The sequence below is a fragment of the Mobula hypostoma genome, chromosome 6 (assembly GCF_963921235.1).
Source record: "Mobula hypostoma chromosome 6, sMobHyp1.1, whole genome shotgun sequence".
NCBI lineage: Eukaryota > Metazoa > Chordata > Chondrichthyes > Myliobatiformes > Myliobatidae > Mobula > Mobula hypostoma.
In genome coordinates, this window is record NC_086102.1 from 85,487,201 (window position 1) to 85,503,144 (window position 15,944).

Below are 15,944 nucleotides of genomic sequence, written 5' to 3' on the forward strand. Positions count from 1 at the left end.
GCAGATAAAATAGATGATCCTAAAAGATTCGCAGGTGAAGTGTTGCCTCACCTGGAAGAGCTGTTTGGGGACCTGAATGGAGATGAGGGAGGTATAGCATTTCTCTCACTTGCAGGGATACATGCCAGGAGGGAGATTAGTGGGGAGGGATGAATGGACAAGGGAATCATGGAGGAAGCGACCTGCAGAAAGTGGAGAGTTTGGGAAGTAAGGATGTATCTGGTGGTAAGATACCACTGAAGCTGGCAGAACTCGCGGAGAATGCTGTGTTGGATGCAGAGGCCAATGAGGTGGTAGGTGAGGACAAAAGGAACTCTTCCCGCCACCTTAACAGGGATAGATGAGATGAATGCGGATGTCCGGGATATGGAGGAGATGCGGGTGAGAGCATCAATGTTGGAGGAAGGGAAACCTCATTCTTCGAAGAAAGAGGACATCTCTGACGTCCTGGAAAGGAGAGACTCATCCTGGGAATAGACATGATGGAGGCAAAGGAACTGAGATAAGAACAGCTGCAGAGAATGATGTGTTGGATGCAGAGGCTCATGGGGTGGTAGGTAATTGACTGTTGTCATTAATCCATAAAGAGAATGACAGAAGCAAACCAAATGAAAAAGTGTACCGTATAGTGTGGAGTATCTGAAATATGGATTTATACCAGCACTAAGCAACCAACAGCAGCCAATGTGTCTGTTGTGTGAAAAGACTTTTTTTCCAAATAAAGCAATGAAACCATCCAGACTTCTTGAACATTTGAACAGAATACACTCTGATAAAGCAAACAAGAACTTGCCTTATTTTCAGTCATTTTGTGAAAACTTTCAGAAACGTAAAACACTTCGAAACATATTTGCCAGCACTTCTCAACAAAACAGTGATGGCCTGTGTGCTTCATACAATATTTCAATGCTCATCCATCACTAAATCTCGAAAGCCCCATACAATTGGAGAAGAAGTGATTCTGCCAACAGTAAGGGAGGTTCTGAGTGCAGTTTTACAGTGGAGCACAGTTTCACGGCAGTCGCCCAACTTCTTTCAAAGTAACGAAACAGACTGTAAATTACTGAACGTGGGGATCTGAGACTCCTGAGTGACATTCAGTCTGATGTTGAGAAGCTGATCTCACTGCACCAAGCCCACCCATCTCATTGAGAGGTGAAAAGCAATGAAGTAGTGAATAGTTGGGCTACTAATGTATGCTCTAAAATTGTGGATGAAAATTGTTTTTATGTAATTAAACAAAGAAATAATTTTATTTGGAACTTTAAATAGATTTGAATACTTTTGTCATTATTTGTCACTGCTTTGAATTTGCAGTTCCTATTTTCTTTCACTGTGTATTGTAAATCAAAATTCTTTATAGTTTTTATGTAATGGCCGGATAGGGAGAAGGGGCACTGGGGATGTGGTCTGGGACCCTCTGCTATTGAAGTTCAACAGGATACTTAAAAGAAAGCTATTCCCTTTAAATCAACAACACGGACAAACAGAGGAAGTGTGTCGTTTACTAACCCAGACCAAAGGCTAGCCCTTGCGCTCTCTCCTTTATCTCAGGTTTGGCGATTTCCTGCCTACTTATAAATTACTGTAAATAGACAGGGAATCTGAAATATTTTTTTTTAAAAAACCTGTTAAGTATTCTGAAGCAGGGAGAATCATGTACTGAAATTAGCTTGATAACTTTCCTGCAAATGGTTATTAGAAGCAATATAAAAGTATCCTTAGATAAAGCACATGATTCACAATTATTATGTTGACATTACAAGGCACTCCCCTAAATTATGACAGTCTACACTATCCAGTGTGTAGAGGTTGAAACATTTATCAATAAACAGGTACTCACTGTGAACAGTTTGGACACCTGATTCTAAAATACTGTGGGCTGGATTTTTCTGCCACTGGAAAAAGAACAGAAGTTTTATATACATGAAGAATCAGGATTTTTAATGAGTCTCCTCTAATAAATCTTACAATGAATCTATCATTCATTCATACATTTTACCTCAAAAACTAGCACTGAGGTTGCCACTGCTAATATTGGCAAGTTTATTGTCATATGTACAAATACATGTATGGACTGGTGCAACATAAAACTTTCATCAGCATCACAGGCTCATAGCATCATAGAAACAGAATTCGCAAGAAAAACATATTGTATACAATTTTTACCATAAAGAAAACAATTAGAATTTTTAAGAAGTGATCAAAGTGGTTGTGGTGTTGTGAAACTGCAGTGATGAGGGGTTTGCTGGTTGGTCCAAGAACTGAATGGTTGAAGGGCAAGTAGTTGTATTTGAACCGGTTGTGTGGGACCTCAGGCTCCTACCTCCTGCCTGGTGGTAGCTGTGGAAAGATGGCACAGCCCACGTGGTGTGGATTATTGATGATAGGTGTTGCCTTCTGGAGGCAACACTTCCTGTAGGTGCTACCAATGGTGGGAAGTGATGTGCCCTGGCCAGGATGTATTGGGCAGAGTCCACTACTCTTTGCAGCTTCTCACGCTCCTGTGCATTCAACTTGCTGTATTAGACCATGATGTAACCAGTCAGGATATTTTCAACAGTACATACCTGCAGAAATTTGTTTGAGTGTTCAGTGACAAGTCCAACCTCATTAACAAAAATACAACAATAATGGGGCCCAGTATGAAAGTGAAAAGCAAGACTGAAACATTTATAGCCAAGTTCAGTCGGAAGTCCACAGTTTCCTCCTAAAATCTCCAACCTCACAGAAGCCAACTGTCAGCCGATTTAATTCACTTCATGTACAGCTAGAAATGGCTGAGTACACTGACTGTGGTTATGAGTTATTGTACTGACTAGTATCAGACAGACTGTGGCTCCACTCTGGCTCTTCCAGTATAGTTACAACATTGGCATCTAAACAGCAACTGGAAAATCGTCCAATATATCCAGCTCACAAAAAGTAGGGCAAATCCAATCCATCTTATTACCAACAGTTTACTCCTAATCAACTACACAATCAAAACATCAACAAAGCACAGAATTTCTTTCTACGAGTCTAAAATTTAAAGTTATTACAGGTGACACCCTGTAAGGATAATAAAAATTAGCCTTTCAGAATTCTTATGTCACTACCAAATATGTGAGATAGAGAATATTTTATGAGACAAAGTAAATAAATAAACATGATTTCTTTTTAAACTCATTTCCTGATGTATGCACGGATGACACATTATCATATTTCAGAAAGTTGCAATACATATCGTTTTCTAGGAATATAACCCCCATAATGCAGAGGTTGCCTATATATTACACAATATATAGGACCTGGAGAGGCAATATATGCCCTCTTGTCTCCATGTGAAAAAAAGATTCTGAATATCTACACTCTGCCTCTCATGATTTTTTATACCTCTATTAGACACCTTCACTCCTGGGAAAACAAATACATCCCATACAACTCTGCCTAAAACTAAAGTCTTCCAACCCAGGTGAATTCTGACATGTCTCCTCTCACATCTTCCTATAATATGGCAATTAGAAATGCATACGATACTCCAAGTGTGGCTTAACAAGTGTTTTGTATGGTTGCAACATAACTTTCCAACGTTTATATTCTAGGCCCTGACAAGGCAAGCATGTCATATACCTTCTTCACCATCCTATTGACCCAGTATGCCAATTTCATAGAAACATAGAAAACCTACAGCTCAATACAGGCCCTTTGGCCCACAAAGCTGTGCTGAACATGTCCCTTCCTTAGAAATTACTTAGGGTTGGGGGGGGGGGACTTCTGGGTCATCAAGGGAATGGCGGCGTAAGGAAAAGGTCTCTCGACAAAAAAGAAGGTAAACTGCCCCAAAATCGAATTTAGACAAATACTTAATACTGCATAACTATATTAATAAAAGGGGCAAGGATGATGTCTAAGAACAAGAATAAAAAGTCCGCTTCGAAGGCTGATAAACATAAAGAGATGCAGCAAGGCGACGGGCCTAGCTCCCCCACGGCAAGCCAGGACGGAGATAATGAGGGGGAATCGGTGACTCTGTCTTTGATTCTCGGAGAGATTCGTGAGTTCCGACAAGATAACAGCAAACAGCTGGAAGATATTAAAGGAGAAATAGTAAAAACTAACTCGCGGATAGATGAAGCCGAAGCGAGGATTGTTGGAATTGAAGAGAAGCTACAAAACGCCGAGGAAGTGATAGCAGAAATGCTGAAGCTACAAGACCAGCTCCAGTGGAAACTAATAGATCAAGAAGGCCGCTCGAGAAGGGAAAATGTGAGGATCTACGGAGTTCCCGAAGGAACCGAAGGTAAACCCGGATTGATGATTCCCTTCGTGGAGAAGCTGCTTAGAGAGAACCTTGATATACCGGCCGCAGAAGACCTACAGATAGAAAGGGCTCACCGCGCGTTGGCACCACAGCCTCTGGCAGGCGCCCAGCCCAGATCGATTCTGATCAGATTTCTCAGTTACAGAACGAAGGAAGAGGTGCTTAAAAGAGCATGGCAAAAGAAAGGTTTCATGTGGAACAACTGCAAAATCAGTTTAGACCACGACTATGCACCGGGGATTCTTGCCAGACGGAAGGAATATACGGAAACACGGAGAGTCCTGAAGGAAAACAACATCAGATTCCAGACCCTGTATCCAGCTCGGCTGAGAGTCTTTTACGACGAAGGGACAAAAACTTACGCTATGGTGGAGGAGGCAACGTTGGATCTGGCGGACCGGGGACTACCTATTAAAGTTATCACCCAACCGGAGACGCTACTGGAGAGGATTCGGCAGAAGTCGTGGCAGTTAGTGGGGCGAGGACGCTCCACTCGAACCAGAGTGTCAAACTACAAGGAAAAGCTGCAAATATTCAGACGCGAATGTACAGAGAATACAGATTAATTAAGAGAAATGACTGAAAAGAGTAAATCGGACTTAAAAGTAAAATGAAAACTGGTAACTGAAAATAAACTAGGCAGAATAACTTGAATGATAGCAATATGGTCGAGACATAAATAGGAGAAAATTCTCTATGATTATTCAAACTGCTGAGGGCCCTCTAACACAGGGTGAAGATAGAGGTTATCCCTCTGAACTGAGGCGGGTCGGTGCTCAGGCCTCACTGTGGGAAGTCAGGAAAAATTTTCAAATGTTATACGTTCAGAAATGTCTAGGGTGTGGTTATATGTCTTGGTTTACTGTTGAGAAGGGATTGCTTACTGTTTGGTTAGGAAAGGAGAGTGCTTTTTTTCTACTAGAGAAAAATGCAAACTGAATTGGTAAAAATAATTTCCTATAATGTTAATGGGGTTTTGAATCCAATTAAAAGAAATAAGATTATGTCTAAATTGAACAAAGAGAGGGCACAAATAGCTTTCCTCCAGGAAACACATATGAGCCAATCTGAACATGGAAAATTAAAAAGAATGGGCTTTAAGCATGTATTTTATTCATCATATAAATTGAGTCACAAAAGAGGGGTAGCTACTTTAATATCAAGTACTCTTAATTATGAACATATTTCAGAGACTAGAGACAAAGAAGGACGGTTTGTAAAAATCACAGGAAGAATAGAAGGTACAGAAATAACATTGCTGAATGTTTATGCTCCTCCAGGTAGTGAATGGTCATTTTATAGACACATTTTTGACCTAATGGTCAGTTCTCGAGGGGTAATAATTTGTGGAGGGGATTTTAATATTAGATTAAATCCTATATTAGATTCTTCAAGAATAGTTACTCAGAATAAACCTCTGACTCGGAAAGTGAATTCATTGATGGAGGAGTTGGGAATTATAGATGTCTGGAGGGAATTACACCCTACTAGTAAAGATTATACATATTACTCTTTCCCTCATTCAGCCTATTCAAGGATAGACTATTTCTTTATCTTTAATACAGATAGACTCAGGATAAAAAACTGTAATATTGCAACAATTGATCTGTCGGATCATAGCCCAGTCTCTATGTCTCTAATCCTGGAAAGGAAAATGAGGAAAACACTATAGAGGCTAAACTCACATATACTCAATAACCCGAAAGTAATGGAGAGATTAAGGGGAGAAATCAAAGAATATCTAGACCTTAATGACACGGGAGAAACATCACCAGTGATTTTATGGGATACATTGAAAGCTGTACTGAGAGGGAAAATTATTTCCATTACTACTCACATGGAAAAAAATCAATGCACAAAAATTAGCAGACCTTCAAGGAAAATTAAAACAACTTCAAGTTATAGATAGCAACAAAATTCAAATCGAAAACAGGAAATTAGGAAATTGCAAAGTGAAATTGATGATATTTATACGTTGGAAACTCAAAGAAATTTTCTTTACCTGAGACAAAAGAATTATGAAGTAGGAGGTAAATTAGCTAGATTATTAGCATATAAATTACGAAAACAACAAGCAGACAATACAATTCATAAAATAAAGAATCCAAAGACAAAGCTTGTGGAGAGTACAATAGGGAAAATTCAAGAGAGTTTTGAAACATATTATCGAGAGCTGTACTCCCAACCCCGGGCCCCCAATGAGCCCTATATAGACAGTGTATTGAATTTTTTAGATCTATCTAAACTTACAGATTTACAAAATGAAAGTTTATTAGAACCAGTAACTGTCAAAGAACTGAACGTGGCCATCTCTAGGTTAAAGGCTGGAAAGTCCCCAGGTTCTGATGGGTTTACCTCAGAGTGGTACAAGTTCCTGAAGACACAGTTAGCCCCATTACTACTTAACACCTTTAATTGGATCTTGCAGAGAGGAGAAACTCCACCTTCCTGGAGAGAAGTGATTATTTCAGTTATTCCTAAAGCGGGTAAAGATAAACTAGAATGTGGCAATTATCGGCCAATTAGTGTTCTTAATTTAGATTACAAACTATTTACATCTATATTAGCGCGCAGATTGGAAAAGCTTTTACCTGGCCTAATCCATTTAGACCAGACTGGATTTATTCAACAAAGACAAACACAGGACAACATAAGGAGAACTCTGCACATATTAGAACAGGTTAGTAAGAACGAGACAGAGACAATGGTAGTAGGATTGGACGCTGAGAAAGCTTTTGATTCGGTTAGTTGGGCATTCCTATACAGAGTGTTAGGAGGATTCGGCTTTCAAGAAAGGTTTATTAAAGTAATTCAGACTCTATATGACAGCCCTACAGCCCAAATTAAGATAAATGGGGACCTCTCTGACTCCTTCATTTTAGAGAGAGGCACTAGACAGGGATGCCCAATTTCTCCTCTCCTTTTTGCGCTATATATTGAACCACTTACCCAACTAATAAGACAGAGCGAAATCGTAAAAGGTATCAAGGTGGCAGGGATTGAACAGAAAGTGGCGTTATTCACAGATGATGTTTTGGTCTATCTGAGTGAACCAGAAAAATCATTTATAGGATTGTTTACACTGTTGGATGACTTTGGGAAAATATCAGGTTATAAAATAAATGTAAAGAAAACGCAGGTTATGTCCCTAAATTATAGACCATCCAAAAAATTGCAGGATACATACGATCTTAAGTGGGAAGCTAAATCATTAAAATATTTAGGAATAACCCTGCCGAAGGATCTTTCAACACTGTCACAGGTAAATTATGGGCCATTAATCTCAGAGATAAAAGCAGATATGCATAGATGGAATCTTATCCCCTTTTTAAGTTTAAATTCAAGGATAAATACTATAAAAATGAATATTCTTCCTCGGTTATTATATCTTTTCCGTACTTTACCAGTGGAGATGGATGATAATCAATTCAGGGAATGGGACAAATGGATTTCCCGCTTCATTTGGCAAGGAAGGAAACCTAGAATTCGATATAACACCTTACAGTTAGGGAAGGAAGGAGGAGGTATGGTTCTTCCTTGCCTGAGAAATTATTTTTATGCCTCACAGATAACTCCTCTGTTATATTGGTGTAATAGGGAATATAAGGCTAGATGGAAGGAAATAGAATTTGGATTAGTTGACAGTTTTCCTCTTCAGGCCTCAATAACTGACAAAGGATTGATGGCCCAGTTGGAAAAATTTAATAATGCTTGGATAAATCTTACATTAAAAGTATGGCAGAAGGTGGTTAATTCATGTGGAATTAATAACATGTTAAAACTCTTTAGATGGTGTGCATATGATACCGAATTCCTTCCCAACAGAGGAGATAAAAGATTTGAGCTATGGATAAAGAAAGGTCTTACAACCTACCTCTCATTTATAGATAAAAGAGTATTACAAAGTTTCCAAATCCTGCAGGACAAACATGGCCTAGAACATAATGACTTTTTTAGGTACCTTCAAATACGAAACTATGTTAACCAGAGTTGTAGATATACAGACCTATCAACAGTAGGATTAGAATTTTTCAAGATTCTGAATTCGGCTTGCAGTTCAATACCTAGTAAATCAGTTTCTCGCCTATATAATGCACTCTCCCATGCTAAAAATGTAAATACACCGTATATTAAAGAGAAGTGGGAAAAAGAAGCGGGGTTGGTACTTTCAGAGGAGGCTTGGGGGAAAACCTGCAGCTTTCAATGGTCCTCGACTAATTCTTTGACTTGGAGAGAACATTGTTGGAAAAACATTATAAGATACTTCAAGACCCCATATCAGGAAAAATATAAAGATACAAATGTGATGTGTTGGAGAAGGTGCGGCTCCAAGGAGGCAAATCATTTTCATATTTTCTGGGATTGCCCTAAATTAAGTCTATTTTGGGAAGGTATTCATAGAACATTAGTTAAGGTACTTAGGTCCCAGATACCTCTGAACTTTGAGACGCTCTATTTGGGGCATGTATTGTTCCTTGAACAGAAGGAAGATATAAAGTTGCTGCAGGCCCTCTTAGCGGCAAGTAAGAAATCAATCACTAGAAAATGGCTAAATCCCATACCACCTACATTAGAAGATTGGTACGAAATTATCTTGGAAATATTTAAAATGGAAAAGTTGACTTACTCCCTGAGAACTCAAAAAGAAACATTTTATCAAATCTGGAATAAATGGATTGAATATATAACCCCAATGCGAGCAGACTTTAGATGACTCTCCTAATGATTTATATTGCTCTTCTCATCAACACAGTAATATTGCTAACGTAAGCACCCCTAGTCTAAATGTTTGTTTTTTTTTGGAAAATAGAGAATTAACACAAGTAAAGGGAAAGGGATAAAAAAAAAAGAAAAAATTAAGTAAATAAGTACATAGGGATTGGATAATTATGTCTGCGGGCAGGAACAAGCACGAACAAATTGGGATATAAACACCTACAATGGTTGGTATATAGGCTTGTATGCAACATTTTGGACCAGTGGAAATGGTCCAGAAGGGTTGAATGGAAACTATTATTACCATTTTTCTTAACAACTAATTTCATTACTTAGCCTAATAGGTTAGATTTACCACAGTACATAATTATCTATTTAAATGTTTATTTTCCTTTTATATCATCTCAATGTGTACTTAAGAATGTATAAATAATTGTAGTTTTATACATATAAAAAAATGGAAAAGGTTATATGTGTGAAAAAAGTACATGATAATTGTGAATTCCTTATCCAAATAAAAATAAAATTAAAAAAAAAAGAAATTACTTAGGGTTACCCACAGCCCTCTATTTTTCTAAGCTCCATGTACCTATTCAGGAGTCTCTTAAAAGACCCTATTGCATCTGCCTCAGGGAACTATGGCTTTGAACCCAGAGGTGTCTTTGTTTATCACATTCCCTAGTGCCTTACATTTACTGTACATGTTCCACACCTACCGGTCTTAACAAAATGCAATTCTTCACACTTGTTGGGATTAAATTCCATCTGCCATTGCTCTGCCCAGTTTTACATCTGATCTATTCTGTGGCCTTGCACAATGTTTTTCCGCTATCCACAACTCCAACAACTTTCATGTCATTCAAAAACTTACTAATCATGCCTTTAAAAACACAAACACGAGAAGATCTGCAGATGCTGAAAATTCAAGCAACACACACACAAAATGCTGGAGGAATGCAGCAGGCCAGGCAGCATCTATAGGGAGAGGTACAGTTGACATTTCCGGCCGAGATTTGAATGTGGGAGGGGGAGGGGGAGATCCGAAATGATAGGAGAAGACAGGAGGGGGAGGGACGAAGCCAAGAGCTGGGAAGTTGATTGGCAGTCCTCCTTCTCCATTTCTTCCAACGCCTTCCGTCCCATGATACTCCCCCTTCTCCAGCTGGTGTGATATACTGTATCTGGTGCTCCCGGTGTGGCCTTCTATATATTGGTGAGACCCGATGCAGATTAGGAGACCGCTTCGCTGAACACCTACACTCTGTCTGCCAGAGGAAGCAGGATCTCCCAGTGGCCACACATTTTAATTCCACGTGCCATTCTCATTCCGATATGTCAATCCATGGCCTCCTCTACTGTTGAGATGAAGCCACACTAAGGTTGGACGAACAACACCTTATATTCCGTCTGGGTAGCCTCCAACCTGATGGCATGAACATTGATTTCTCTAACTTCCATTAACGCCCCTCCTCCCCTTCTTATCCCATCCCCAATTTATTATTTATTATTATTTTTTTCTCTCTTTCCCTCTCACAATAACTCTTTGCCTGTTCTCCATCTTCCTCTGGTGCTCCCCTCCCCTTTTCTTTCTTCCAAGGCCTTCCATCCCATGACACTCCCCCTTCTCCAGCCTTGTATCCCTTTTGCCAATCACCTGTCCAGTTCTTGGCTCCATCCCTCCCCCTCCTGTCTTCTCCTATCATTTCGGATCTCCCCCTCCCTCTCTCAAACCTCTTACTATCTCTTTTTTCCATTAGTCCTGACAAAGGGTCTCGACCCAAAACGTTGACTGTACTTCTTCCTAATCATGCCTTCATTGAAAACCACTTTTTTTAATAATACTTTCTATAAGATTTGTACTTTTTAAACAAACCCATGTATTTTTCACACTCACCAGCTAAACTAACGGTTTATCACCTTTCTCATTTTTCACTGGCTAGGTATTAGCACATTACACATGTGATGTCAGTGTTTTAATTTTGTAGCTTATTAATTAATTCATTCCTATCTAAGGAAATTCTTTTATCCTATCATGAAAAGTGATAAGATTTTTCAGAAGTGTCACCTTACACCCTTTAGCATTAATTCCCCTCCGAGCACGGTTTCTCAGCTCTTGATTTAGTTTGCTTAGTATTTATATGTTTGTCTGTACTCTAAAATAAACTGAAATCTTGGAATTAAGACAGCTCTCCATCTTGACTCCTGGAAGAACACCAAAGATCAGAAATTAAACAGGGATCCAACACCTCCTAAATTCATGTCCAAGTTGTCAATACACAATCACAAAATACAAGAGTCCCAGCACTGATCCATGTAGCACACCAGTGGTCGCAAAGGTCCAATCAAAAATCAGTGTATCTACTTCTTTATAAGTTTAAGGAGATTCTGCATGTATTTGAACACTCTGACAAACGTGTACTGTGGAAAGTCTTCTGACTGGTCGTATCACCATCTGGTATGGTATGACCAAACCTGTGCTGTACCGGGCAGGAAGATCTCAGACAGCCTCGCGCTGCTGAGGGACACCATCGCCTACGTGCAAGACAGGGGGGTGAACGCCTGCGTGGTCAGCTTGGACCAGGAGAAAGCCTTCGACAGAATATCGCAGACGTACATGGCGGACGTGTTCTCCAAAATGGGATTTGGGGAGGGAATCCGGATTTGGATTAGACTACTCTACACAGACATCCGTAGTGCAGTCCAGGTCAACGGGTGGGAAACAGACAGCTTCCCCATCAGGTCTGGAGTCAGGCAGGGCTGTCCCCTCTCCCTTGTCTTGTTTGTCTGCTGCATAGAACCCTTTGCGGAAGCCATCAGGAGGGATGAGGGCATAAGAGGGGTGACGCTGCCAGGCAGTGGAGGGACCCAAGTGAAAACCTCCCTGTACATGGACAACGTCACCGTCTTCTGCTCTGATCCGAGGTCAGTTCGCAGGTTGATTGGCATCTGCGAACAGTTCGAGCTAGCGTCAGGGGCCAGGATCAGCCACACGAAGAACAAAGCCATGATCTTCGGCAACTGGCCCGACCGATCCAGTGTCCCCTTCAGCATCAGGTCTGACCACGTGAGGGTGTTGAGGATCTGGTTCGGAGGGGCTGAGGTGTGCAACAAGAACTGGCAGGAGCGGACTGCCAAGGTGAAACAGAAACTAGGTCTGTGGGGAGGGAGCTCCCTGTCGATAATGGGCAAGAACCTGGTCATCAGGTGTGAGGTGTTCTCAGGGCTGCTGTACTTGGCGCAGGTCTGGCCTGTCCCCCGCTCCTACAGCTCGGAAATCACCCGAGCTATCTTCAGATTTGTCTGGGGATCCAAGATGGAGCGGGTGAGACGGACCGTCATGCACAAGTCCCTGGACAACGGGGGCAAGAACGTCCCCAATGTCGCCCTCACCCTGATGGCCAGCTTCGTATGTGGCTGCATCAGGTGTGTGTAGAACCCAGGTATGTGGGCACCAAGTACCACTATGTGCCCAGGTTCTACCTGTCGCCCTGGCTACGAAGGATGGGTCTGGCCCCACTCCCGCGCAACGCCCCTGTCAGCTGGTCGTTGCCGGCATACCTGTCCTACGTAGGAAAGTTCTTCCAGGAGAACGCCTTTGACCACAGGGCCATCAGGCAGTGGACGGCACGTAATGTCCTGCAGGCACTGCAGGAGAAGGACGTGATGGACACAGTGGGGTGGTTCCCTGAGCAGACCGTCCAGTTCATCTGGCAAAATGCCTCATTGCCAGATCTCACCAACAGGCACCAAGACCTTGCCTGGCTGGCAGTGAGAGGGGCCCTCCCTGTCAGAGCCCTCCTGTACACCAGGAACGTTGCCTCCACACCCCATTGCCCACGGGAGGACTACAGTGAGGAGGAGTCAGTGACCCACCTCTTTGCACACTGTCAGTTCGCAGACAGGGTGTGGAGGAGGATGGGCGGGCCAGTGTCACGTTTCATCCCCAGCAGCTGCGTAACAGAGGACTCTCTGATCTACGGGCTGTTCCCGGGGACGCACACGGAGACCAACATCCGGTGCTGCTGGCAGATCATCAACTCGGTGAAAGACGCTCTTTGGTCGGCCCGAAACTTGATGATCTACCAGCACATGGAGATGTCCGTGGGAGAATGCTGCCGACTGGCACATTCTTGGCTGCAGGAGTACGTGCTGAGGGACACACTGAAACTCGGTGCAGCCACCGCAAGGGCCGGTGGGGAAGGACCACAGTATAGGTCTCTCCACCCGTGGGAGGGGTCGGGGGGTGGGGAGTATACCCCTCAACAATGATATGGTAAGCTGAACTACTGGAGTGCCACGTGGATGGCTATAAATACGGATATGTACTGACTATAATGGAAACGTATGTAAAGGATGGAAAGTTATTGAATGGTTTATTGTATATATTTATTTTTGAATAAAGTATATTTTGAAATATAAAAAAAAAAATTCCATTGCACTGGGCGGTGAGAGGGGCCGTCCCAGTCAGATCCCTCCTGTACGCCCGGAACATTGTCTCCACACCCCATTGCCCACAGGAGGACTGCAGTGAGGAGGAGTCTGTGACCCACCTCTTTGCACACTGTCAGTTCGCAGAGAGGGTGTGGAGGAGGATGGACAGGCTAGTGCCACGCTTCATCCCCAGCAGATGCGTAACAGAGGACTCTCTGATCTACCGGCTGTTCCCGGGGACGCACACGGAGACCAACATCCGGTGCTGCTGGCAGATCATCAACTCGGTGAAAGATGCTCTTTGGTCGGCCCGAAACTTAATGATCTACCAGCACATGGAGATGTCCGTGGGAGAATGCTGCCGACTGGCACATTCTCGGCTGCAGGAGTACGTGCTGAGGGACGCACTGAAACTCGGTGCAGCCACCGCAAGGGCCGGGTGGGGATGGACCACAGTTTAGGGTTCTTCTCCTGCGGGAGTGGGAGGGGTCGGGTGGTGGGGAGTATACCCCTCAACAATGGTGTGGGAAGGTGAAACAACACAGCGCCACATGGGTGGCCAAAAGTATGGATATGTACTGACTATAATGGAAATGTATGTAAAGGATGGAAAGTTATTGAATGATTTATTCATATAATTTTATTTTTGAATAAAGTATATTTTGAAGTAAAAACAAACTCCACTGCACAGGAGTACAAGAGGATACAGAGAGTGGTGGACTCAGCTGGTTCCATCACAGGTTCAGCTCTTCTCACCATTCAGAATGAGGAAAACATTTCAGAAAGGCAACATTTAGCAGTAAGGACTCCCACAACCCAGGCAACACCCTCTTCTTGCTGCTTCAATTAGGTAGGAATCAAAATCAGATTTATTATCACTGACTTCAGTGACATGAAATTTGTTGTTTTGCAGCAGTAGTAGTACCGTGCAAAGACATAAAATTACCAACAAAAAGGAATAACAGGAATAAAAGAACAGAAGCCTGAAGACCTGCACCTCAGTTCGAGAACAGCTTCTTCCCCACTGTCGTTATGTTCTTGAACTGTCTTGTAAAACTTCAAGATTACCTTGGACCATTTCTTAATAAGATGATTTCTTCTTTCTCTCCCCCAACTTACAAGATGTCATTATGTTTTTTCATGTAATTTACATGAATTAAATTTTACATTCATTTATGTGTTATTTTTGTAACGTAATGTGCTGCATAAAGCTAATTCTGATGACAAGTACACCTATGAGAATAAACTTGAACTTGAAAGCATCCTTCCACCACTATCCTCTCATCATCCAGCTTATCACCAGGATAATCTTGGATCAAATTTGCCAGCTTACTTTGCCATGTGTGTTGACTTCTGGATGAGTGTGCTAAGTGGGACTTTGTCAAATGTTTTGTCAAAAGTACATGGATAATGTCTACCACCATTCCTTCATCAATCTTCCTAGTTACCTCCTCAAAGAAACTCATTCATATTAGTGAGGCAGGATTTCTTCCATACAAAGCCATCCTGACCACCCACAATCAGTCCTTGCCTTTACAATGTACAGAAATCCTATTCTTTAGGATTTTCTCTAATAATTCCCCTATCACTGAGGCGGGGCTCACTATAATGGTTTCACCAATAGGCAAAGGGTAGAGGAACATTGAGGAAATATAGTCTAGATAAAAGAAATCTGGAAGCTAAAAGAAAAATCTACACATCCATAAATGATAAAAGCTGAAAGCATATGCCAGTATAGGAGCTTCAGGGATGAAAGCTGAAAAGGAAATAATGACATCAAGGAAGCAAAGAGATATGAAAGTAAGGTCACCGAAAACCTTAAGTTTATTTTATAAAAACATCAAAATTGAACAACAAATAATAGAGGATCCTGTTACAGCTTACACTGAATTCCAAGTGTTCAGGTAGAAGACATACTGTATATATTTCTAATTCAACAGTTTGTGTTTGACTTCACTGGAAAACACTGATGTAGCCATTGATATTAATGAAGAATATGAAATTTTGGAATTAATGAACCAACATGGAATATTAAAGAGTCCCACTTTAAGCAGATGATCATCAAGCTATATTATATTTCAGACAGTTAATGGAAGTATGGGGGGGAACGGCATAGATGCCATTACATTCCAAGTTTTTTTGGCTACATTATGGTGGCAGAAGACTGGAATACAGCAAAAGTAGTATTATCTGTGGAATTCTCTGCCACAGCAAACTGTTGAGGCCAGTTCATTGGCTATGTTTAAGAGGGAGTTAGATATGGCCCTTGTGGCTACGGGGGTCAGGGGGTATGGAGGGAAGGCTGGGGCGGGGTTCTGAGTTGGATGATCAGCCATGATCATAATAAATGGCGGTGCAGGCTCGAAGGGCCGAATGGCCTACTCCTGCACCTATTTTCTATGTTTCTATGTTTCTATGTTTAAACAAGGAAAGGATTGTGCAGCTAGAGGCCAATCACAACATCAGCAGTCAAAAATTATTGGAACAATTTCCA

General features: G+C 41.7%; 1 protein-coding gene across 5 annotated transcripts in view; it reads right to left on the reverse strand.

The window, feature by feature from the left end:
- Nucleotides 1–15,944, reverse strand: part of cdadc1 (cytidine and dCMP deaminase domain containing 1) — a 59,167-nt gene that overhangs the window by 4,270 nt on the left and 38,953 nt on the right. For all 5 annotated transcript variants that reach the window (XM_063051115.1, XM_063051114.1, XM_063051118.1 and 2 more), the window contains one exon: nt 1,844–1,898. In XM_063051115.1, coding sequence (XP_062907185.1) covers nt 1,844–1,898 — 55 coding nt within the window. The remainder of the gene's footprint in view (nt 1–1,843; nt 1,899–15,944) is intronic.